At 39.1% G+C, this 25935-nt stretch overlaps 1 protein-coding gene across 1 annotated transcript in view; it reads left to right on the top strand.

The window, feature by feature from the left end:
- Nucleotides 1–25935, top strand: part of LOC137256614 (solute carrier family 28 member 3-like) — a 35200-nt gene that overhangs the window by 6871 nt on the left and 2394 nt on the right. Inside the window, exons 2-11 of the mRNA XM_067794495.1 lie at nt 1347–1481; nt 4874–5253; nt 5770–5914; nt 7078–7266; nt 8043–8204; nt 12212–12337; nt 21566–21696; nt 23598–23766; nt 24344–24607; nt 25397–25577. Coding sequence (XP_067650596.1) covers nt 1377–1481; nt 4874–5253; nt 5770–5914; nt 7078–7266; nt 8043–8204; nt 12212–12337; nt 21566–21696; nt 23598–23766; nt 24344–24607; nt 25397–25577 — 1852 coding nt within the window. The 5' untranslated portion in view covers nt 1347–1376. The remainder of the gene's footprint in view (nt 1–1346; nt 1482–4873; nt 5254–5769; nt 5915–7077; nt 7267–8042; nt 8205–12211; nt 12338–21565; nt 21697–23597; nt 23767–24343; nt 24608–25396; nt 25578–25935) is intronic.

The raw sequence follows: 25935 nt of genomic DNA, 5'->3' as shown, positions 1-25935 counted from the left end.
TTTGTACACAAACTCTGCGTGAAATAGCATGAACCGCAGTGTTCAGTTAGCCAAATGTCGGTTAGCCAATGGATGTTGCAATGAGCGTGTTAGTGAGACGAACACGCTTTCACGAGTAGTCAGGCTGACTGCTTACTGATTTACTATTACGATATGTAAATACGGTGGCGTGTCTATATTTGAAAATCAGCATGATGGAAGCATAAATTCTTGTACCTTTGATAGGCTCAAGTGGACGTCTCGCCAGTTTGCTCTTGTCAGAGGTGTACACAAAGTACATGTTGTGGACAATCTAGCAAAAGTACGTGAATCTTTTCTGAGTAACCGTAATACCAAATGGGTTAGATGTTACTACTAATTAAATGGTAATGTATATTTGTAGCACTGGAATGTCTGAACCGTGGTAATTTACCCTTGTCCGAGGGATACACCTTCCATTATTGTGTGTGTGTGTGTGTGTGTGTGTGTGTGTGTGTGTGTGTGTGTGTGTGTGTATGTGTCTGAACCCTGCACCCCCCTCTGGATCCTCCTATATAACGGTAACGTGATGTTTACACATGCTAATTATTCTATGACTCTTTCCCCATAATCCCGTAAACACAACCTGCTCGGAGATTCATTTTCTCGGTACAGAAAAACGTGACATATCCACACCATTCTATTAAATAACCAGAGCTCATCAACCGAATCTCGTGGTCATCGCCCCGCCTGAACGCCATCACCCTTCAACACGGACATACGGTGATAATAGTGCACTGGTACGTACGTATCACTTGGCAGATATATTTACACAGTATAGGGTTGTTTTCAGAATACATGTATTACCCGAGGCTAGAGTCTAGTCGAGAGCACGATTGAGCGTTGGTTGACTAAGTAAACCGTAGGCATGCCCGTTTGATTCGAGCCCTTGCGCATGTTTGCTTTACTTGGGAATATTGTCGATGTTTATATGTAAGGCATTTACTGAATGACTTTGACATTCAATTAACGGTGAAGGTCATTAGCACATGTAGCTCAATGTTGCACCCTTATAGTACGAATTGTGTCCCTTAGTGTTCACTGGATCTAGACATCGTGGTGGGATTCGACATAGTTTGTCCGAACCATGGCCGCGTTTCATTCAAATGGACGAGTCTCTTTAAATGGCTTGCAGTAATTGAAACGTGTTTTAATGCATATCCTTTAGTTCCCAACTCACTCTCATCCACAAACAGGCGAGCGTTCTCTTGTCTCGACTCCTGACAAGGGTACAAAGAGTGAAGCCCGTTTCTGGTGTTGCTAGAATATTGTTGAACGCGGGGTAAAGATGAACTCGTGCTCTCACTCATACAAACGTTGCTTTTCAGGCGCAGTGAGGGAGGTTTACATGTCCAAGAATGAGTGTTGAACTGACTCAGATCACACCTCGCCTTCAAGACGGGACAAGTAAAGGCCAGGACAATCCAGCCTATATCAACAGTAGTACTGACAATCTCGAAAATGTAAGTTGATTGACAAACTAAATGAATAATAACCCTTCAAAAAATATTTCAATTTGCTTTAGGTGAAAGGTATTTCTTGTTGAAGGCTCCTTTAAAACGGCTGCCTAGGAGCTACTGTTTCACAATTTGTAACGAAATGTGAAACTGCTTTGCCTTAACTCCACTCCTGGTTTCACAAAAGTGGTAATCGTCTTCTAAGAACTGCATCGCCTTCTTTTACTGCCTTTCCGTACTTCCGGGATCGGGTGGTCAGGCTAGCTGTCATCGGTTCCCAATTGCGCAGATCAGCATTGGGATGAATGTCTTTCATGCCCATTTGCATGTTGATTGTATGTGTAAGAGGGAATAATCACAATTTCCACAAATCTTGTGTTGCGCGTACAGCCACAAATGTGGCTGCATTTTGAACATTTTTACCCCTATAGTTGCGTTTGTGAGGTCTTTTTTTTTCAGTGCAAATCTTGATGAATTGAAACGAGCTTCATGTATGGTGGACAAAAGTGTAGGTGTGTACTTTCCTTTGAAAAATAATGAGCAGGACATGCTAAAAGTATTTAGAAAAGAATAGGACATAATGCTAAATATAATATGAAAGGAATAGGACATAATGCTAAATACAACATGAAAGGAATAGGAAATAATACTAAAATTAATAGGAAAGGAATAGGAAATAATGGTACAATTAATAGATAAGGAATAGTGAATAATACTAAAAATGATAAGAAAGGAACCGGAGCTAATACTGAGAGTGATAAGAATGGAATAGAAAAAAATACCCCCAAAATAAGAAAGTATATTTCATCTAGATTAGGGGGGGTCAAAAGAGACCTCGTCGTCTTGGAGGCAAATTCGATTAGTTGGATGGTAAGGATTGCTTAACCAAAATATTTTATTGCTGCTATTGTTGGTTCGATCATGTTTCGACCCGTGAAGTTACAGGATTGAATAGGCTTGCTAAAAAGGCGACTATGCTTATGGTCAGGCTCGTTATCACATGTCATCGGTTCCCAATTGCTCAGGTCGATGCTCATGCTTTTGATCACTGGATTGTCTGGTCCAGACTCCGGTATTTACAGACCGCCGCCATACAGCTGGGATATTGCTGAGTGCGTCGCAAAACTAACTTCATTCACTGGATTATGTTTCTAGTTCTATCAGCACAACAGCCGTGCTCTTCTGTTTGAATAAATCAGCATGGCCGGTATGAAGAACTCCCCTCCCACAGAACCCTCAGTCAAACAGTCAAACAGTCAAACAGTCAAACAGTCAAACGGTCAAACACTGCAAATGTCTAAGTGAGTCGGGTTTAACTGACTTGGTCACTGAAAGCATTCTTTAGACCAATAACGTTTAGTGTTAAATAACAGGGTACGCTGTTCCGTGAAAGTTACGGTTTGAACTGCACAGACGCCTAGACGTCGTCTAGCTACCACAATTGTAAACTTTTTTCGAAATATCTCCTGTAGTCAGTGACATGGTAAAATATATACCCATGGACAATAAAAAGGCCCACAGGTAAAATAAAGTTGTAAGCCCGCCATGTAACTAGCAAGCAGTGGCTCGCCGGTCAGACACTATTTGACTCTCCTGGGCCATTATCCGACTGACATGATTTAACATCTTCTTTCGCCACCATTCAATGTCACATTTATGATTCAACCCTGTAACGTTCAAATCAAACAATTCTAAATAGTGTCAGCATTCATATTCCTTTCCACGCAATTGTGATGATATATTAACATGCTGCATATCTGATGTAAATCGATCCTGTACTCAAGAAGAAAAATCAAGTGTTCCCCTTTTAAAGTAAAAAAAATGTTCAAAATACTTGTTGACACACATGCTTCCACGAACAAGTTCGGGATTTGTTGTCTGAACTGGCTTGCAATGTCTTTTTCTCACATATCCTATAGTTGACATTATAATCCTATATCCCCACATGTTAAGCGAGTACAAGCATGTAAAGCGCATTATGCTTCTCTATTGACACCGAACGCCTATACAACTGGAACGACTTGCTGAAATTCCACGTCCACATTCTCCTGTAACAGTTTATTTCACCTTGCCGAATTATTGCATTAAAGATTGTTGAAACCACAGCTTTAACTATTTCAGGTTTTCTCATGAAACTTTATACGAGTGTAGAACAAGCTTGTATTGGGAAAATGGTCAATGCAACGCTTGGGGTTACAACATTGCGTGTTTTGTGCAGTAACACTGCATTCCTTATTTGATATCAACACCCTGATGTAAATCAATACACACACATTACAGAGGATATATAAAACAGACAGTGGTATTGTGCATGAAAAGTGTGTTTCCAAAATTGATCAAATACTTCATATTGTTGGAATATTGCTAAAAACGGAGTAAAATCATAATCAATGTCTCTAAATCACTCGAACAATCTTGGTTTAAAGCCCTAATTGTGTACAAACGTAAGTACTAACTGTGTAACCACCTATCCATTAACTAGGTAACCACCTAAACAATAACTAGATAATCACCCAACAAGTAAGTAATCACCCAAACGCTAGGCAGGTAACCACCGAACCATAAACTAGGTAACGACCTAAGCACTAACTAGGCAACTACCTAAGCGCTAACTACGTAACCTTCTAACCACTATCTAGGTAACCACTTAACCACCAACTAGGTAACCACCCAAGCACTAACTAGGTAAACACCTAACCACTATCTAGGAAACCAATAAGTAAATGCGTAACAACGTAATCACAACCTAGGTAACTATGTAACTACTAAGTGCCTAACCATATAACCACAAAATATGTAATCACCTAAGCACTGATCATATAACCACCTAACCTCTGACTATGTAACTACCTAACCACTAGTCACGCAATCACCTAACCATTAACTAGGTATCCACCTAGCCACTAACTGTGTACCCACCATTAGCAAGGTAACTACCTAACCCACATAACCAGGTAAGTACTGACTGTGTAACCACCCGTAACCACTAACTAGATAACCACCTAACCACTGATTATTTAACCATCTAACCACTAACTAGGAAACCACGGAACCACTAACTGTGTAACCACCTACCCACAAATTAGGTACCCACGTAAACAGTAACTAAGTAAGTACTAACTGCGCAACCACGTAACGGCTAACTGTATAACCGCCTAATCACTAAGTAGGTAACCACGTAAACACTTCGCTGGGTAACCATCTAACCGCTCACTCAACCACTCACAGGTAACCACCTAAGCACTTTACTGGGTAACCATGTAACCACTCACTCACCGTCTTTCACTCGTGTGCTGTCTAAAGACTCATTTATTCATTTTGTTCTCCTCCTGCATCTTTGTATTAATTCAAAATGAAGAGCTATTATTGGGTGATGACATATGTTTTTCATTCTTCAGACGCCTGCAGAGAGTGAAACAAGGTATCGAAATAACAGCTTTGAATATGATCCCGAAAACCTGGATCATGAAATGAATGGATGTCAAAGTTGCATCACGTCAGCACAGACAAAGGTGGTCACTATTTGCAGGGAAAACTCCACACTAATATTGAGAATCATTGCTATTGTTGTGTTTGTGCTATACATGGCATATTTTGCCTATGCTATGTACTGGAAATTTGGAGATGAAGGTTCCATCAGACTTCTAGTTGGGACAATACTTGCCGTGTTACTCATTGTGTTCAATCTCGTGTGGGACTCCATCAAGGCTCCGTTTGAAGCATGTGCACAGGCGTTTGCAAACACAGACAATGCCAGAAAAATGAAAATAGTCAGATGGTGAGTTCTTAATTTTTCCGACACCGAATGTATTTACAAACAATGGAAGCTGTCAAAACAGCATCTGTACAATCCTTCAAGATGTTATCACCGGCGTAAAATCGCAGTCCCCTCAGTGACTTGTACATTTATCATCATCTCTGCATTCCGGCACGTTGTCTTAACTGGAGTATTTCTTCAGCCCCAATGAGTGTCGGTTTAGATAGCTTCCTTTGTATATATCTCTGAAAAACAGTCCTCGATCGCCTTCAGTAAGTTAAGTAGCTGTATAAACTGGCTGCAGACACGAATTAGAACCCGTTTAAACGGACATTCGAAAATCAAATCTGCTCTCCCATGCATCGTACATGCTAACACTTCATGCATTGCAATACATATGTTGCAACTAGACCAATACTTGTTCGTTTGGAAGGTTGTAGGTTTCCTGCTCGCATTGCTGTCGTGATGTAGGTATACTTTGATAGTTGCTAATTATCACATACAATTGATATTAAACATGACAGGGTGTTGTTTCAGGGTGTTGTATGTGGTGTGCGTGATAGCCATCATCATAGTCCTGGTGATTGAGGTGGCTATACCCACTCCCGAGAACCTGATATCCCTCGCAGGTCTGGCTGCCTTCATCCTCTTGTGCTTCATCTGCTCCAGAGACCCTGGAAGGGTAGGTAGTTCACTCAAACTCCTGGTCGTACTGACAACCACGAACAAATGCCACACCCTGTCTCTCTGCTTTATATAAACCCTATCGAAGGGTATTACTTTGCCATGAAAAATCAATCAAGCTATAAAATCTATCAATATAATAATTAACCAGCATCCAGTTCACTTGTTTAGCTTGCTGTTGTTTAACGCTGTCCTTGGTAATATTCTGGCTATATGGTCATGGTGTGTGTAAGTAACAGTCTCTTGCGACTAGCATGTATTCCACTTTGAGTCAGGATCTTCACGGACCAGCATCCAATACGTCTCTTAACCCTTCATGCACATTGGTTTCCAGTGTGTGTTGTTCTGGTCTCACTCAGTTATGTGTGACCTGCTAAGAACACTCTGTTGTCAGTGTTAATCACAACATGCTGCATAAACCTTTCATCTGTTAGTAATATTCACCTTAAACTTGATAGCAGTGTACAATCTATGCAACACACAAGAAATATTATGGATTTTCCAAATTCTTGAATGCTGATCAAACAATTCATGACGATTTGAAAGATCGTGGTATCACATCAGCACAAACAATTATGGTTTATCTTTTTACAAGCGAACGCATTTCCGATGTCGAGAAACACTATTATTAGTATATTCTGCCATAATGTGCCCATCTTAGATGTGCTATGTACTGGTAATGTAGAGGAGACATGTATAGGACTCGGTGCATAGGACCGTATATCAGTTTTGAGGTTTCACAGTCGAATCTGAGCTTCAGCTAGGAACACACACTCACATACACACGCGCACAGAGAGAGGGAGAGAGATTTAGATCATACATACATACATACATACATACATACATACATACATACATACATACATACATACATACATACATACATACATACATACATACATACATAAGTCTACATACAAGAACAACTGAACTTAATAAACTACATAATGCGATGTCATTTCATTATGATCATTATGGGCACGACGGGGTAGCCTGGTGATTAAAGTGTTCGCTCGTCACGCCGCAGACACGAACACGATAACCAATATGGATACATTGGCTGGTGTCCCCATTCGTGATATTGCTGGAATATGGCTAAAACTCGGCGTAAAAGTAAACTCACTCAGTCACATTCATCATGTCTTTAATTGTATTTTCAGGTCGACTGGCACCCGGTGTTTTGGGGACTGGCACTGCAGTTCTTCTTCGCGGCGATCATCTTGCGGACGCAGTGGGGGTATGATGGATTCAAGTGGCTCGGTGATCGAGTCACAGAATTCCTGGCTCACACTGATGCTGGGTCTAAGTTCGTATTTGACAACATATCGCTCCATTTCTTTGCATTTTCTGTAAGTATGTTCACGATTCTTCAACAAATATCATTTTCAATTCAGTAATACTATTATTTCATTTGTCGATTACTGCGGTTTGCATGCATCAAATTCGAAGGGAATCGCTATTATGCTAATAGATAGGTGCTCATATTTCGACATCACACATGTACCGACCAAACAGGACTTTTACTAATAATACATTCATTTCTGGAACTTCGATGCTATAGTTCCACGGTTTGTGATAATCAGTATCAAATGTTTAATATATACTTCCATTTGCATAAAATAGCAAGAGAATTATATAGATATATGGTATTTAAATGAGTTATCGTCCACAAATGAGTGCAAAAGGTTTTTATTATAGAACCATTAAACGGAAGCCCATTTGTTTAATTTATTGTTTTATTGTTCAAACTTTGATGACCAAATTCTGTAATAATAGTTTCAGTACTTGACGTATAAACAACAATGACTGAAATTTTTGATGCGACCAAGTACACATTATTGAGAAATGCTTGATTTATAGTTTGAACTACATTGTAACGATTAGTCATAGAGAAAATGCTTCACAGAAGACTTACCCTCTTGCTAATGTAAAAATTCCCAGTTTCTCTGCAAGGGCGTAATAATTAAGGGATTCTATTTTGGATCGCTACCTCGAAAGACAATGCCGCCTTTAAGAAAAAGTTATTGAGCCTTATTCCCACCCAAAAGATATTCGTGAATGCAAAAGGAAAATGCACAACTTATTCAAGATGATTTCATTTTAAATATAAACTATTTGTTTTCAGATAATGCCCGTGGTCACCTTCTTCAGCGCCTTCATCTCCATCACATATTACCTGGGTGTCATGCAAGCTGTTGTGAAGGTCTTTGGGCGCTTCCTCTCCTTCTGTCTTGGGACGACACCAGCGGAGTCGCTGAATGCTGCTGGAAATATTTTTGTCGGAATGGTTCGTACTTCCTTTTTGTCCTCTTTGTATTCAGAAAACCATTTAGCATGTTTCCAAAATGTCTGTGGCAACGTTTTATATATATGCTGAAATTTTGCATTGAGATGTCGTGCGACAAATGAAAGCGACACTATCTCTTAGTAATAATGTTGTTCGCATGGAACTTTAAATGAAACACACGAAGCGGTCTCACTTATCATCTCCATATCACGTCCTAGTGGGTATATCAGAGGAATGGAATAGGCCCTTCGAAAACAAATGAACAGCATTATATCATCGATACACCCGAGGCGTAAGTTTGTCATCTTGGCCAGGTCACCAGATTTGAATTTGCCAACCAGATCCGCTTGAACGATTGAACCTCAGCAGATGCCCACAGGTATGAATGTTCTGTCGGTCTTTACACGTTTACGTTTCACAGCTAATTCATTTGCAGATTCTACTGGTAGAGCAGGACATGCAGCTTAACGTGGTGTCATAATTTGAATTCAGTGACTTATATATACAATTTTCACATACCCGAGTGGTAACTGACTAAAGTGAACGAAAATGAAATAGACCAGTGAAACTTTCTTGTCTGTTTCATATTTGTGTTCTTTGCTTATGTAGTCAGAGTGCCAGAACACCCAACTGTGTAACACAATACCTGACTTCCAAGAGTCATCTTCAAGCAATAGGTCGAGCAGGTGTAGCTTTTGGAATCCTTGTTTCACAACTTTTGTGAATACACGAGTTTATGCTCATTTCATGGACATACAGCCCATGCTTCATCAGGACGTTTCAAAACGTTTTGTGGTAGACACGATCAAGCTACATGCATTTACATGTCATGTACAATTTCCCACTTTCGTGTGTTGTCTGTTTCCTGGTTGTTTAGGTATTTCTAAACAATCCACTTGAATTTGTGTAACGGAACTCACATGCAGGACATGCCCACCTTGTCGCGAACCTCGAAAATGATTAAAAAACATATGCGCATAATAATTCCAAGTTTCCACAGGATCATAATGAAACCTTCATCGGGAAAACCTGAGCGTGCTACAGTGAGAGAGTTAGTTTAGCTTTAGTCTTACCTCCATAGTATAGTAGTAATTTTAAAGCGTTCGAATCTCACGCTGAGGATTTGGGTTCAATGCCCCAGGTGTGTACAACGTTTGAAGCCTATATCTCATGTCCCAGTCGTGACAATGCTGGGATACTGCTGAAACCTCACTCATTCACAACCAAACTAATCATTGGTCGGAAAAGGCGTTACAATTACATGAATAGATGACAGACATATATGTGAAATCGTCTTACATATACAAGACTGTCAGAAGGAGCTCTGACGAAACAAGAGTTGTCTTCACCTCTCGACGAACTGTCTTCAGCTGCGAGGCTAATATTGTAATCAGCTCTACCTTCTTCACTGCTTCTAAATGGCTAAGCAAGTTCTTTTTCTGACAGAGCTCTCCGCAAGTACATCTACCTGTAGTTGTTTCATGGAGTCGAATGACGCATATCATGTGATGTGATGTGATTAACCGTTACGGTGCATGACTGCAAGCAATGCCTGCGTTGCGCTGTGCATTCTGAGCTGTGTTCATTCGTGTGGAACGCAGCTTGCTCAGGCCTGTTCTTGTTATGTTAAATGCTACTCCAGAAAAACGTAAACTCTCTGCTATGGAACAGATGCTTACCTTACATGCTTTAAAACAAACGTGTTTATTGAAGAAGAAATGAAGCTATATCTAGCCTTTGTAGATTTGAGGAAGGCGTTTGACTCCTTTGACCGTAATAAACTTTGGGAATGTTTACGTTCATTAAGCATATGATTCAGCGTAAAATGTTTAAAGCAGTACAGACAATAGAATCTTGTGTCAGAGACAATGCTAATATTATATTCACTGATTATTTTAAGTGTCCTCTCGGGGTTTGAGGCGATCTTGTATTTTAAAGCTCGTTTTTTTTCTTTCTTCAAAAACTTTCTTTAGAAAATGTTGATAGTGGCGATAGTGTCGCGCTCTTTCCTGATATGATATAGGTATTGTTATTATTATATGCTGCTGATGAGATTTTATTCTCCCATGTAATATCTGATCTTCAGTGACAACTTAACATTTTAGACCAATCTGCAGATACGTTGGGTGTAACAGTAAGTTGGTGAAAATCAGTGTATTATCTTTTAGAAGACGTGGACGCCTGTCGAAGCACGAAAGAAAGGAAATAATGTTATGACAGTAGATTCGTGTAGATACATAGGTACGTATACGTATTGCCTTTGTGCTCATGTAAATTGAATACATTATATAAATAATTAAAAAAATTATACAAGATTTGTCATCTAAGTTATCCGTTATTGATTACCTTCTTAAACTAGATATTGCGATTAATCTGTTTAGATATTTGATATGCAAATACAAACAGTGATTCCGAGTATGGGGTAATACTTATTTCCATGATATTTAAAATGTCCATCTCACTGCACGTAAAAAAAGGTATTTAAACGTCCCTCCACAGATACTTAATGCCATTGTTTACGGTGAATGTGGCCGATATCCACTGTACATGAATGCACAATGTCGATTTGTATAATGCTGGTTAAAACTCGTGTTTGTGTGTCAATACAGAATATCAGAGTGGGTGAGTGGAATTTTAGACCGCACTCAGCAATATTCCAGCTATATGGCGCCGGCCTGTAAATAATCGAGTCTGGAACAGACAATCCAGTGATCAACAGCATGAGCATTGATCTGCGCAATTGGGAACCGATGACATGTGTCAACAAGTCCGCGATCCTGACCATCCGATCCCGTTAGTTGCCTATTACGACAAGTATAGTCGACAGAATATGAAAGAACGCTAGTAACATGTTAATTACTACAGCAAAGGAATGGCATTATACATTAAAGTTCTCGATATATTGGATATTGTGAATATAACAATCTACCAGAACCAGAAAAGTATCTGCCTATCTCACCCTATTAACAAATGAAAAACAACGAAATATAATAAGACTTTAGATGTGGACGTTTAAAATTAAAATTAACGAGGGTATGTCATTAGTGTAACAGTGGAAATGAGTGAGTGAGTGAGTTTAGTGTTTAGCAATATTCCAGCAATGTCACGACGGGGGACACCAGAAAATGGGCTTCACTTATTGTATCCATATGGGGGATCGAACCCGGGTCTTTGGCGTGACGAGCGAACGCTTTAACCACTAGGCTATCCCACTGGCCCACTGGAAATGAAGACGTGTACTTTTATCCTTGTGCGTAAATACAGTGTCTACCGTTTATGTATCACCACAATATTATCATTCACAAATTTCGACATCTAATGTATTCAAATTGTAGTTGTGTATTAAATAATTTATGCAAATCTGTTTGTCATAGCTTAATCCTATACGTGCAATCTGTTTGAAAATCTTCATCATTATAAATGTTCATGTACATTAAAAGTAATTCATGTTCGATGTGAAGAATTACATGTATACCATGTGTATATGGATCTTCAAGCTTGAAACAGCTTGATTCTGCTTTATGAGCGGTATGCACAGATCTCGACTATTGGAAAACACCTTTGGGGTATTTTTAGTCATAAAAACTTTACATTTATGAGTGATGAATAACACTACGAATCAATGTTAACTTTCATATATGATGTTATCTGTATAACGGACACATATCTCAAAATTGTTTTGTACAGTTTTCCAAAGCGTCACCATATCAATATACATTGCAGACGCGATCAAACTCAACTGGCATCGGTAAATAGCATGAACATCGATTATCGGAAAGGCTTGTGAGTGAGTTTAGTTTCACACTCAGTAGTTTTCCAGCTGTATGGCAGCAGTCTGTAAATCATCGAGTCAACTGCATGAGCATCGATCTGCGCAACAGAAACTGATGACATTTGCCAACCATGTCAGCGAGTCTGACCACCCGATTCCGTTAGTCGCCTCTTACGACAAGCGTAGTCACCCTTAGTGGCAGAGCAGATATTGAATATGCCTGACTATGTTTCAGACTGAGGCACCTCTCATGATCAAGCCATTCCTGGATACCATGACAATATCTGAGCTCCATGCAGTGATGACAGGAGGATTCGCTACAATTGCGGGAAGTGTTCTTGGAGCTTACGCTGGTTTTGGGGTGAGGCATTCTGTAATCTCCAGGGCGATATATATCATCTATACTTCATGTTAAGTCATATACTTAACAATTCAAGTGAAATATGAAAATGTCAGAATGTATATTATGTAAATTTTGAACCAGCTCTTAACTGATCAAACTCTTCATTGATTGTTTCTACACAGTGGTTTCAAAATACATGTGTATTTAAGACTGATAAGTGAAATATGAAAATATGGAAAATGAAATAGGAATGTATATAAGGCCGAGCGGGACACACAGAAGGGAGCAAGCTGCAAAGACATAAAATCAAAATCTCGAGGAGATGAACACGAAAAGTTCATGTGCCAGTGTGTTAATAAGCTCACAAAATGGCCCTGAAAGTGCTTTTCTGCAGAAATTTCTGGAAGAATTTTTTTTCCTGCAGAAATTTTTAGCAATTTTTTTTTCCTGCAGAAATTTCTGGCATAATTTTTTATTTCACTACCAGAATTATCGAACTGAATAAAACTAGACTAAAACTATTTATGACGCTCCTGCGTGAGTGGTAGCTTAATGTTTATTCCAAGTAATAAGCACTCAGCGTGATCAACTGATCTGATACTTTTGCTTTGCTACCAGAATTATCTTAGTTGAATAAGATTAAACACCATCGTTACATAATTTAATATAGACTTTCCTTAAACGATGTTGTTTTCCCCTGTTTAAAGCGTATTAGTTCCAGACAACTGAGTATTTTACAGTGTGAATTTGACCGTATTTCATCATAGCTTTTACAATTTAAAAGGCTTATGCATTATTCCAATCCGTTTCATTATAACACAGGTGTAACTTCTCAGTGGATTCACGTCGTGCAAGATTAAGTTAACAGTATTGGGGTGCATTTTCCAATCCCTGTTAGCCTACATTGTTTTTGTATGCGATCTGGGTTGAAGGCGAATAGAGACGAAACCGGACATGTACTAGATACATACAATAATAACAATGTAAGTATGTGAGTCATAATTTGAATTTAGCATATGCTCGACAAGACCAGCATACCAGATGAGATGATAAACAATACCTATGCGACAATGCATCAGTGTTCAAAGTGACAATAGCCGCGAAAATGTAATTGCCTCGTTGAAACAATGATTTATGTGGCCACCGAGTTTTCACACCTGTTAATTGGTGGTTTATGAGGTTGTCTCTATAAGCGATCATCGTTCCGGTTCGGTTGTCCCTGAGTGGACACCGCGGTTAATAATTGCGCAATCCAGAGTGCGGCCACTCGGGGAATACACCGAAACGATGCCAGTTGGTGCTGCATGGACAATCGACATCTTATAGAGTCTATCCAGTACGTTTTGTCGGTTCAAGGTCACATGCAACACAAAACAGTTCTTTGCAGTTTCTGATTCCGTTCGGTAACAAATTATCAAAAATGCAAATTAAACTTATAAAGTTGAAAATAACGCGATTAAACAAAATCGGAGTTCAAACGTTTCCCCACCATCCATACCATATGTGCTGTGATTGGCTTGAACCGGGAAACCAACTCGTATAAACACAACAAGTGATGTGTGCAAGGATTATCGTTGCAGTCGAAGGTTGGAGAACAAGAGATGTTTCTTGTGGTTACAGGCATCTTGGGTCGGCAGTAATAACAAGACACTGGTACAATACCTGTATATTTGCAACCCATGTTTTCAAAAAAATGTGTAGTATTAGAAATGCCAATTTCACTGATCAGCCTGAAAACTGAAATGTTTTAAATCATGTGTATGGAAACATAGAAAAATATATTGATTATGACAAGTAGTCTCTGTCACAGACAAAACTCAGTGTCTGTTTATTTACACCTGTCTCTCTGTTTGTCTGCAAATGACAATATACAATACTCAACTTCAATCATTGACCAAAGACACCAGGGATACACTACAACAGGGATAGGTCACTCGCTTGCTTTCTTTACCGTTTGTACTCATTAACGTGTGCCTCGTCATGCTCCAACGCACACAGGGACTTGGCCCGTTCCCAGTGCAACTTAAGTTGTGTTTAACCCTGGAGACTATATAGAGTATATACGTTGTAGATTATCCCTGGTTTAACAGAACTTCAGCCAGTTTATTGTATCAGTCGGAATTTTACAATAAATGAATGAATTATGGTAAGAATTAAGAGCAAGAATTATGTGAATGAATGAACGAAATAAAGAAAAATAATAAAAGAAAGAAGTACATATGTGAATGAATAAAAGAATAAAATTAATGATACACCGCGGCCTTCCCTCCCAAAACATGTTAAAGAACGCAAAAGTATCGCGAGAACACGTGTTAACATAAGCTGTCCTTTTAAAAAATCTACTTTGAAACATTTTTGTTTACATTAAATATTGAGAATTAATTCAGATATCTTATTGCATGTGAGGAATGGAATGGACATTAACAAAATGTTAACTGACACTGTCACACTGCCCTCAAAAATAAAGTGTAAAACTCCCACAAAGCGTTCTAGAACACCTTTCCAGTTTTGTCAAATAATAAGATCAACAAGAAAGAAAGAAGTTATGGAACTATAACCCTCAAGCATCAATGGCGAATCAGATGAGATCGGCAATATGTCATATTTTTCACACACCTCAAATACACCCGAACATTTTGTTTTAGATTAGGAAACTATCACTATTACTTGCAAACACATATCACCTGATAGTATATTCCCGTCATAAGAAATAAAGATGTATGTGAAAGATGTTTTTGAAGTAATAACTAAAAATACTCAAACAACGGCGTATAGTATTTCAATAGCGGATCAGAGCAGATCTGCGATATGTCACATTTTTCACACACCTCAAATATACCCTAACATTCTTTTTTAGATTATGCACCTATCACTATTACTTGCAACACATTTCTTCTGATAGTATATTCCCCTCATGTGAATTAAAGGTGTATGTGAAAGATGTTTTTGAGGAAGTAACTAGGAATACTCAAACAACGGCGTATAGCATTTCACTGGCGAAATGTCATATTTTTCACACACCTCATTTACAACCTAACAATTTTTAAGTCATGAAACTGTCACTATTACTTGCAAGTACCGTTCAACTAAAGGTATGTTCTCCTAAAAATTAAACGAATGTGTGAAAGAAGTTTTTATAGCCACAATTTAGTCTGTCTTCGCAGTGAATCGAGGATAGAAGCCAGTCAGCTATAACATACCGACTTGAAACTTTACTACAAATCCTCTGTCCTAATACTCACGCTAATACCAATTATTTGACTTAAACTGAAGTGACAAAATAGTTAACCTGTCTTCTACATGTTGGATTTCAGTTGTTACAACACTAAGCGAACTTAATCAGCTGTTGACAATAAACCGGACTCAATCTTAAATACTGCGCTGCCACCATATTGGCTACACTGATTACGTAACGACCCGAGACATACGTTCAGCGGCTTTTCTAGGAATTTCTTCTCCCCCTCTATATAGGCTCCCTGCGCACCTATCAGACTATACACCATAAACAAACTACATTGATTTATGGCTCGTGCACCTGGGGTCTGTCTCTGTCACATTATGTATTTACACAGACAGGCAGGTCCGATTCCTGTACACATGACATGTTATTACGTCTGCGGGTTGCAAACAAACTGCCTCCAATTTTCCCGATTGACAGGATCGGACGGAACCGCGTGTAAACTCAGATTGTCAGTTTCATGTTCTGTACGTACAAAACCCTGCATTTCAATATATATAATATTTATGGATAACAACTTCTTCTATTGTATATGTTTAGATGTGGATGGATGAATCATAATGATTGGGATATTTTCAAACAGTTTAACACTGTATTTTGTACGAATTCACGAGTGACTAACATAATTCATAATTCCTGTTTGAAAGACATGTAACTGATAATATGACGATGGTACACTAGAACACTGATATAAACTGGCATCATCACAGACACATTTATACACTTTAACGTTTCAACCACTGGCCTTTGTTACGAAAACATGCCAGTCAACTTATCTCACTAGCTTCTCTCATGATTAGATGATAATTAACTCACTGGGGTCTTGGTGAAAAAGGGTAGCAATAACAAATATAAACTGGATATTGTAGCATGTTCTTAAAAGCGATTTTGTCCAAAGATTTTTTTCTTATGGGATTTTGTCCGTCCCCGAATGAGACGGTTGACAGTAACGTGTTACTGTGCAGGTCTTTTTAAACATCACGGATGTGATGACAACTTAATCCTCGGTTCACAACTCAAGCACGGCTTCAGTTTACGTTAAGAATGTAAGAGCTGCATACGCGGTATCAGGTTTTATTAACAACAACTTCGTGTTAACTGCATATAGCAACGTTTATGTGTAGGTTCTTACATCATGTTCAAGCTGACAGTGACAACAACCAGGTGATTAGAATAATTAACTGCTGTGACAAACAACATGTACTTGAATAACAAGGAGTAGATAATTGGACCAGGTCAGGTGGGAACTAAGAACAACAAACAGCACAGCCAGGAAGCAAATAATCAGGAGGCATTAAGTACTGAAAACAATAGTAAACGAACGGGTGCTGATTGATAAAGTCTGCCTCATCTGGCCTCTTTGCCAAGAAGTACCGGTCTTGGGGGTATTAACATCATCACCATCCTTTTTTTTTATTACCATAAGTTTACAAATATATGCAAAACATCACGAGGATGCTATATACACACAGAAATGTACATACTGTGTATTTTCAGTTTCCTGCTGATGAAGCAGATATTCGTATTCTGATGCAAAAATACCCCAAGTCCAACAATTCAGATCATAAATTCATGTGTCATAAATTATTTGATACAAGTGAAAGGACGGACATTCTTCCAAATATTTGGCCATTACAGGTATTTAAACAGAATGGTATCTGTCTGGATAGTTTTATGACTATGACTGTGTACTATCTAGAACACATCATCTACAGAAAGTCCATAATAAGGTATCCAAAGATACCTGAGATCTGTAATTTTATTCAGTTAAGATAATTCTGGTAGTGAAATGAAAAAATTCTCTGCCGGAAATTTCTGCAGGAAAGGAAATTCTGCCAGAAATTTTTGCAGAAAAAAAATCAGCCAGAAATGTCTGCAGAAATGCACTTTCAGCGCCACTTTGTGAGATTATTAACACGTTAACACACTGGTACTTTTCGCGTTCATCTCCTCGAGACCTTTCCTATGATATAAAATATGTCTTTGTAGATTGCTCCCTTCTGTGTGTCAAGTTAGGACTCGCTGGCCATTCCTAAGTTGTTCCGTTCGGCCTTATATACATTCCTATTTCATTTTCCGTATTTTCATATTTCACTTATCAGTTTTAAATACATATGTATATTGGAACCACTGTGTAGAAACAATCAATTTTGAACCAGCACTTGCCCAAACACTTTATGGATTATTTCAAAACAGTGGTTTCAGTATACATATGTGTACTCTTCAAAAGAAGTAGGGGAACCTGAACTTTGATGTCTGGTAGAAAGACAACCCATTGAGGAACGTTACAATGACATTCATCTCTTGTATGCAGGATCATTTCACGCTATCACCACACGCAAACACAATGCATGGGAAGCACGTGCTCAACGCGGGAGCCTCCTACACGTGCATGGGGTGTCATTATGAATCTTGACGTTTTTCAGGCAGGTCCATACATCACTGTAGACCATTTTTCCGAAAATTGTCTTGCATCTGTGCATGGTCAGGGTTTTCAAGCTTAAATCACACCCTAACAAAGGGATAACTGAACAAATAGCTTTGTCTTTAATGAAACCCATGTGGTGATGCATTCTCAAAAATTCCATTATTATTGTATCAACATTGATTCAATCCCACATATCTCCCAATTTCGACAATCGTACATTGAAAGTACAGTTTCCCTACTTTTTTAAGAGTATATTGTTTGAATAGTATAACTGATAAGGCCCAGCATTTCAAGCATTGTCATTAGATTTATTTGTATCTAATTAAGTATAAGCAAATGATAATTAGAAAATCACCAAATGCATTATTATATCTATGAAATTCACGGTACAGTAAACCTCTTAGATGGTGAAAATAGTTACGGATCTAGTTTATCATCTGGGTTCCTACCATTTGGTAAGATTACTGTCACAAGAACAACTATGTTGACATTATTTCCTTCTTAAATAAGGCCAAGGTCAGCCATGTTAACGCAGAGACGGAGAAACAGATCAAGGTCAAACTCGTTCGTAACATGCTCCCTTGGGAGTCGTCTCCAGTGATGTAGTCTGAAAATAATTCAAACGCTTTAATACCTTTTTTGAGAACTCAGATTTCGTATTTCGTAGACCAGTGACGATGCGGATTAGAATTGATCTTTAGCAACCCATGCGTGTTTCAAGAGGCGACTAACGGGATCGCGTGACTATTGCTAGACCCATATTAGATGATCCTGCGCACTAATCGCATTTGTGACAAGAGAGGGGGTACAACGAATTGGGCGAGTACACTTGGCTGCTACAGGTAGCTTGACGATTACGCACGTGCAATACATGCTAACCGTGACATGAAATCAACACCGCTACTGATTAAAACCTGTCTCGCTACTGTGTAACACCAGTCTCGCTACTGCTTTACACCTGTCTCAATACTGTTAAACAGATTTCAGTTGTAGTAAAAAATGTCCAAGTTACGAAAACATGGGCAAATAGTTCATTCTCAGGCAAGGGAGATAGCATACAATGTTATCATGTATATGGACAAAAAGTGTGCAACCAAAGCAGATTCTGTTTTACAAAGTAGCCTTGCTACTGGCCTCTCAACGGCAACTTTAAAGCGCATTAAGGCAGAAGGTGGTAGGAGTGCGAGTGGACCTACATTTATCAGTCCCACCAAGTTGCGCAAACCCAAAACTTGCAGTTACAAACTTGATGATTTCGACCGGTGTGCAGTCCGTCAATTTGTACAAAGTTTCTATGGCGTAAAAAAACAACTACCCACTCTGGAGACGATGTATGATATGACAAAGTGCCAGTTGAACTACAAGGGTTCTAAGGAAAGTTTTCGAAAAAATCTCAAAGACATGGGGTTTAGGTGGCGAAAAACGCAGTCAAACCGTAAACTTTTAATGGAACGTAAAGACATTGTTTCCAAGCGTTTGCAATACTTGCGTGCAATAAAGAAATACAGAGAAGAAAATCGAACACTCATTTTTATAGATGAAACATGGTTGCATGTACACCACATTGTCCCAAAGTGTTGGCAACCTGAGGGTGAAGTCGTAATAAATCGGGTTCAACCTCCGTCTGGCACCGGACCTCGGCTTATTGTGGTTCATGCAGGGGGTGAAAACGGTTTTGTTCCAAATGCTTTGCTTGTTTTGGATTCCAAACTCAAATCAGCAGACTATCATGACGAGATGAACTTTGATAATTTTCCCAAATGGCTCCAGGAAAAGTTGATCCCAAACCTTCCACTGCACTCTGTCATCGTTATGCCCCATATCATAGCAAGCAAGTGGACAAATGTCCGACATTCGCCAACAGAAAAGATGACATAAAAGCGTGGCTACAAAGGCACAATATCTCATTTGATGAGAAAATGCTTAAAGCCGAACTATTGTTTCTTGCCAAATCCAACAAATCGGGCCCTGTCTACAGAGTAGACACGATGTTAAAGCAACATGGTCATGATGTACTACGTATTCCTCCATACCAAGTAGAACTAAATTTTTAAACCCGATTGAGTTACTTTGGGCAAATGTGAAAAACTATGTCGCGTCACAAAACTTGCAGTTCACAAAAAGTTCCTTAAGAGTTGCCATAAATGAAAGCATGTATGCAATCGGTGCAAGATAATGGTCGGAATGTTGTAAACATGTTAAAACAATTGAAGATGGTTACTGGCAACGCGAAATCGCAGTAGAAAGGGAAATTGACAGACTAGTGATTAACTTAGGACTTGCAAGTGATTCAGACACCGAGACTGATCAGAGAGTGATAATTAAAGTAAATCAGTAAGTCCGCCTAATTTTCCAGCATTGTTGTGTCTTGTATAATAATGGACACATACTATATCAGGTTTTTACTGTTTTCATACTTTGTCATAAAAAGGTAACCTCTGGTGAGTTGTCTGTATTTATATTTTTTTAGTCACTGATAAATCTACTGAGTCTGGTACTGAGTAATCCCCAAATCCCGACAAATTTGTGCACAAAGATATTTCTCACTGACTTATCAATGTCAAATGTATTTTCAGTTTTCTGTACACAATTTTGGTGACCATAATAAAAATATGACAGAAATTTGGAAATATTGTTTGAATACTAACCATTTCTCTGGAACCGGTTATTTAAATTTCCAAGACATGTATTCCCGGTCGATCACCAGCGGAATTATGGATGAAACAAACAAAATTATGGGATAAAATTTTTTTTTCTTTGCTACTCTGGTTTAGCCACCACCATTCAGTAACAGATAACTTTTAACATATTAAATAGTTAAATGAAACACAATTAACTATATGTAGTTATTATCTATTTAATATTTAGCAGACGAAAAGTCAACTTTACTCACTGAAACAACACCGCATATTCCTTCGAATGATAAGACTGCAATTTCAGGCATAAGATCCTGATATTCCACGCTAACCTTTAGTTAAGACGAATAGATGATTGGGGCATTGACAAGCATTTTAGATATTAAATAATTAAAAAATTAAAAAACCAGGAAAATGTCATTTGCTTCGTGAAATGGATCGGTGGTCCTAAACATATTTGCTCAGTATATTGTGTTGATTCAATTCGTTTGCATTGTACCTGTTCCCAAATCGAGTGTGCTATAATAATTCATGCGTGAAACGGAACAAGTATAACGTAGCAGCTACTTTGATTAAACGCAAATAAAAAATTACGTCCAGTGTTAGGCGTCCGCCGGAGAGCGGAAGATTGCGGGTTCGATCCCCTGCCGCGACATACCGAAAGACGTTACAATGTAGTACTTGTTCGTCCCTGCCTGGCGCCCAGCATTACAAAAGGACTGGTCAGCTCGGAGCATAATGTGTGGTGCATTCATGCTTAATTGCAGCATGGTGTCTCAGTAAGCTGGCACTATAAAACCAGCTTAGACCAAGGCTTCTACAAGCGGAGCATTTATAAGTACGACGTTAAAAGCCAGTTCACCTCACTTTACCAGTGTACAGTGAACGAGTAGGATACAAATCTTTTACAGTGCCTCTTACTTCGGATTTGAATCTTCTTTCAGGTTCCCCCTAACCATTTACTGTCAGCGTCTGTGATGTCGGCACCAGCGGCTTTGGCCATCTCTAAGCTGATGTGTCCGGAGACGGAAAGAACCACATCCTCGTCCGACGATTATAACAAGATGAAGAAAGGGTAAGTTTGTCCCACAGCAGCCGATTTGCTGGTGCCATTCATCCTTATCTTGAACTTGGATCTTATCCTGGATCAGAATTGATTGCTAAAAGAACAGACTGGTTAGGTTGTTTAATAGTCTATCTACTCCGAATCATAAAAGGGGCGGTGAAGTAGTGTGGTGGTTAAAGCGCCCGCTCGTTTTATTCCCCACGCGGGTACAAAGTGTAACGTCCGTTTGTGATGTCCCCCGCCGGGATATTGCTTGAATTCGCTGAAAGACGCTAAAATTAAACTCCAAATCCTTAGTATTTTAAATTCGTACCTGGACAATTTAGGACAATGAAACATGTGAAAATCCACTTTGGGGTTAAACACAGGCTGATAAATGAGAATAAATTAAAGAAACAGAAATGGAGAAAATCCCAGAGATTCCAGCTTATGTAATGGCTGTAGGAGAACGTCAGGTTCTTGTGTGTCAAATGCCTTCGTGGGAACTATCAAGAGGCTGTAAAATCTCGCATTTAGATACAATAACCTTTAATAACCTGAGTAGATGGAGTTAGCTGGGTTGCCAGAAGTCACACCGCACAGATACTCTTCAAGTGCTACAATACCTTTGTCACCAATAAACGTTACGTATAGTGGAGAGTTTTCATTGGACAGCTGAGGAAAAAGCGCTGCAGAGTATGTTCAAGATCTGCGTAAAAAGAGTGTTGACCAATTGTTAGAGTTTTGTTCACGTCTTTCTTATGCTCGAACGAATCTCAAAACCAGTGATAAATCATATTCAACAATTAATGTTTGGTGTTTGACTCTGGATCAGTGTTTCTTCAAAACTTTCAATATTTTATTAAAACTTAGAAAGTCATCAGTCTTTGACTGTGTACTTCGTCCGAGCTTGTGTCCACACATGAAATCACGGCGGTTGGAGTAGCCTCCCTTGTCTGTTGTCATTACATATACCCTCAAAAACAGTAGGGAGCTGTACTTGCAATGTACGATTGTCGAAAATGGGGGGTGTATGTGAAAGAATCAATGAGAATGAATCAGCACATGGATTTCATTCAAAGCAAAGCTATTCGTTCAGTTATCCCCTTGTTAAGTGACTGGAGTATGACATGAAAATTTCAGGTTTACAATTTCCAGTCAGTAGTGTGTGATTTGACCCTGAGAAACTTGACCATGCACAGATGGAGGAAAATTTTTGGAAAATATGGTCTGCAGCGATTTATCGACCTACCTGAAAAACGTGAAGATACATAATGACACTCCATGCACGTGTAGGTGGCTCAAACGTTGTGCACGTGCTCCCAATGCATGGTGTTTGCGTGTGATGATAACGTGAAATGATACTGTATGCACTAGATGAGTGTCATTGTGACGTTCCTCAATGGGTTTTCTTTCTACCAGAATTCACAGTTCAGCTTCCTCTACTTTCTTTTAAGAATGTACTTGTTTTGTGATTAAAATCCCTTTAATCCTTGTGATAAAAAGATGATGGTCATTGATGATGGTAAATGGATTAGTGATATCATCACCTTATGTAATGATATCAGCTACGAAATAATATAAAACATAATTATTTGTAAATATGACATTATTTTTCAAACTTTCATGCTTATTTTGATCACTACTGCGTTTTACAATATGATCAATTCTTAACGGAAACTGTCTTAATATCACTCATCAATTTTATATATACATACACACACACAGATATATATATGGGAGTGGGAGATACCAGATATAGACTTCACACATTGTATCCATTCGGGGATTCGAACCCAGGACTTCAGCGTGATGAGCTCATGCTTTAGCCATTAGGCCCCCCGTGTTGAATATGTTTCAGATACCTTACCTAAATCTATGTCAATGTTTTTATTTACTCGCCTTTATTGCCATCAATTCGTATTTCATAGGGAACAACGAAACCTTATAGAGGCGGCGTCCGATGGGGCTTCAATGTCTATCACTCTCATCGCCAACATTGTCGTCAACGTCATCGCCTTTCTCGCTCTCCTCGCCTTCGTCAATGCCACACTTACTTGGTTTGGAAACCGGGTTGGCGTAGAAGACTTAACATTTGAGGTAACTTGTTAACGCTTACTTTCACCCTGATGGAGTCTTTCGCAATATTTTGTGTTAATACTCCTTGGATTCAGGTTCTTAAGAACCAGAAATATTGTTGAATCTGGTTATACATTTTATATTTTCAAATGAATTTGGTAATTCCGATTGTTTTGTGAAATGTGAACAAAGACAATAGTAACGAAAAGAAGGAGGAGGGACAAACGAAACCTTGGTTGAAATTTTATTTTATATTCTATACAAAAGAATACCAAAGTTTATAGATTTCAGATTTAGTAAGGATCAAACGTGTTACACTAAACTGCATGAGAGCACCCCGCTTTATTGGTGGCAATTGTCACACGACAAATATATATTAAACAGTTGTCGAAATTAGGAAGGAGTGACAGACCTATAATAAGGTAGTAACATGGGATACCATCACGCATTCTGACAGACGTCGAGAAGACAATCAATGTCAACTGGGATTAGGACCCGCGATGACCGAACCCTAGTTTGGTCACTGTTGTTTGTTTCCTATGTTCCGAGAGTCAAACGTTCATTTTGAAGCTTACAGTACTTTGTATTCTCCTTCCAGCTCATTTGTTCTTACGTGCTGTACCCTGTTGCCTTATTCATGGGTACAAAGCCAGCTGACTGTCGTCGCGTGGCTGAGTTGGTGGGTGTAAAGACCTTCACGAACGAGTTCATCGCCTACAGATCTCTCCAGGAACTGTTACAAAACAGACAGACGTTCCTGAACTACACAGAGACCTACGGCTATAAGGACGAATGGTACTGGGATGGCCAAGCTGCAGTTCTTACTCAGTGGAATATGACGCTTACGAGAGGATTCATGGAGGTTAGTATTTGTTTCATTGTTTCATAGTAGTGAGGTAGATTTAAAATCACTTCGGCAATATTTCAGCCATATCGTGACACTATTTCTAAATGCAAAATACATACATATAATATGTAAAACCCTGTCAACGAAGCTGAGTAAACGCACTGTAGCAAAATACGTAGCTCCAGCTAGCTTATATCTTTAAACTTAGGAAAAAGGTTTTGGACAGTGCAATGTAACAATGGGCTATTTATTTTCATTTTTCGTTACGACGTTTCATTTAAAGTTACCATACATTGTTGCACGCTGTTCACATGGGGCATGATTTTTATCTGGCAATATTTTATTCTAATGTTTGGAAAAGTTGAAACATCTGCAATCACTTAAAGGCTTTCTACCAAACCCACAACTGAGACAACGCTAACAGTGAGTTACGTTTTACGCCGCATTCAGCAAAATTGCGGCTATAAGCTGAACTGCTTACGTGGATATGTGCGCTATATATATTTCCTATCCTAAACACATCCTACATGGCGGTGGTCTGTACATACTTGTGTCTTGTCAGACAATCTAGTGATCGAAATCATGAGCATTGATCTATGGAACTGAGATACGATGACGTGTGTCAACCACGTTAGCAAGCTTGAGCAGCCGATCCTGTTAGCGGACTGTACGACAAGCATTGGTAACTGAAGGTCATTCCTCACCCTGATCTTCACGGGTACTGTGTAAATTATTGTTGTTGCTGTACACCTGTCGGTTCACGCATGTTATCCAATGCGCACTGGTTTGTGTCTTACATTCCAGGAACGCTCTGAGGTCATATCGACGTACGCATTATGCGGATTTTCAAACGTCGGGTCGATGGGCATTCTTCTTGGTGGATTGTCGGCGCTCGCTCCGTCTCGGAAGAAAGATCTTTCGTCAATAGTCCTCCGGGCAATGATTGCAGGAAACATAGCATGCTTTTTCACAGCATGTATAGCTGGTAAGGAAATATGTCTCAATTTTTGTGAGTCAGTGAGTGAGGTTTTACGCCACTTGTAGCAATATTCCAGCAATATCCAGGCTGGGGACACCAGAAAAGGGCTTCCACATTGTACCTATATGGGGAATCGAACCCCGGTCTTCTACGGCGGCAGCGAACGTTCTATCCACTAGGCTACCCCTTTTGATGACAGCCTTGAGCGGAATTCAATGCTTGACTCTCAGTTTGATATGCTGACGAATCCTGGTTTTCGGTGGGGCGAACGAACGTTTTATCCTCTAGGCTACCCCACCGCCCCTAATAAATTTCAGAACAAGATCGCACTGAAGTGTTTCAATTCCATCTAGGTAGCTTTCAG

Source organism: Haliotis asinina, chromosome 11 (genome assembly GCF_037392515.1).
Source record: "Haliotis asinina isolate JCU_RB_2024 chromosome 11, JCU_Hal_asi_v2, whole genome shotgun sequence".
Classification (NCBI taxonomy): domain Eukaryota; kingdom Metazoa; phylum Mollusca; class Gastropoda; order Lepetellida; family Haliotidae; genus Haliotis; species Haliotis asinina.
This window is presented reverse-complemented; position numbering and strand designations above follow the sequence as displayed.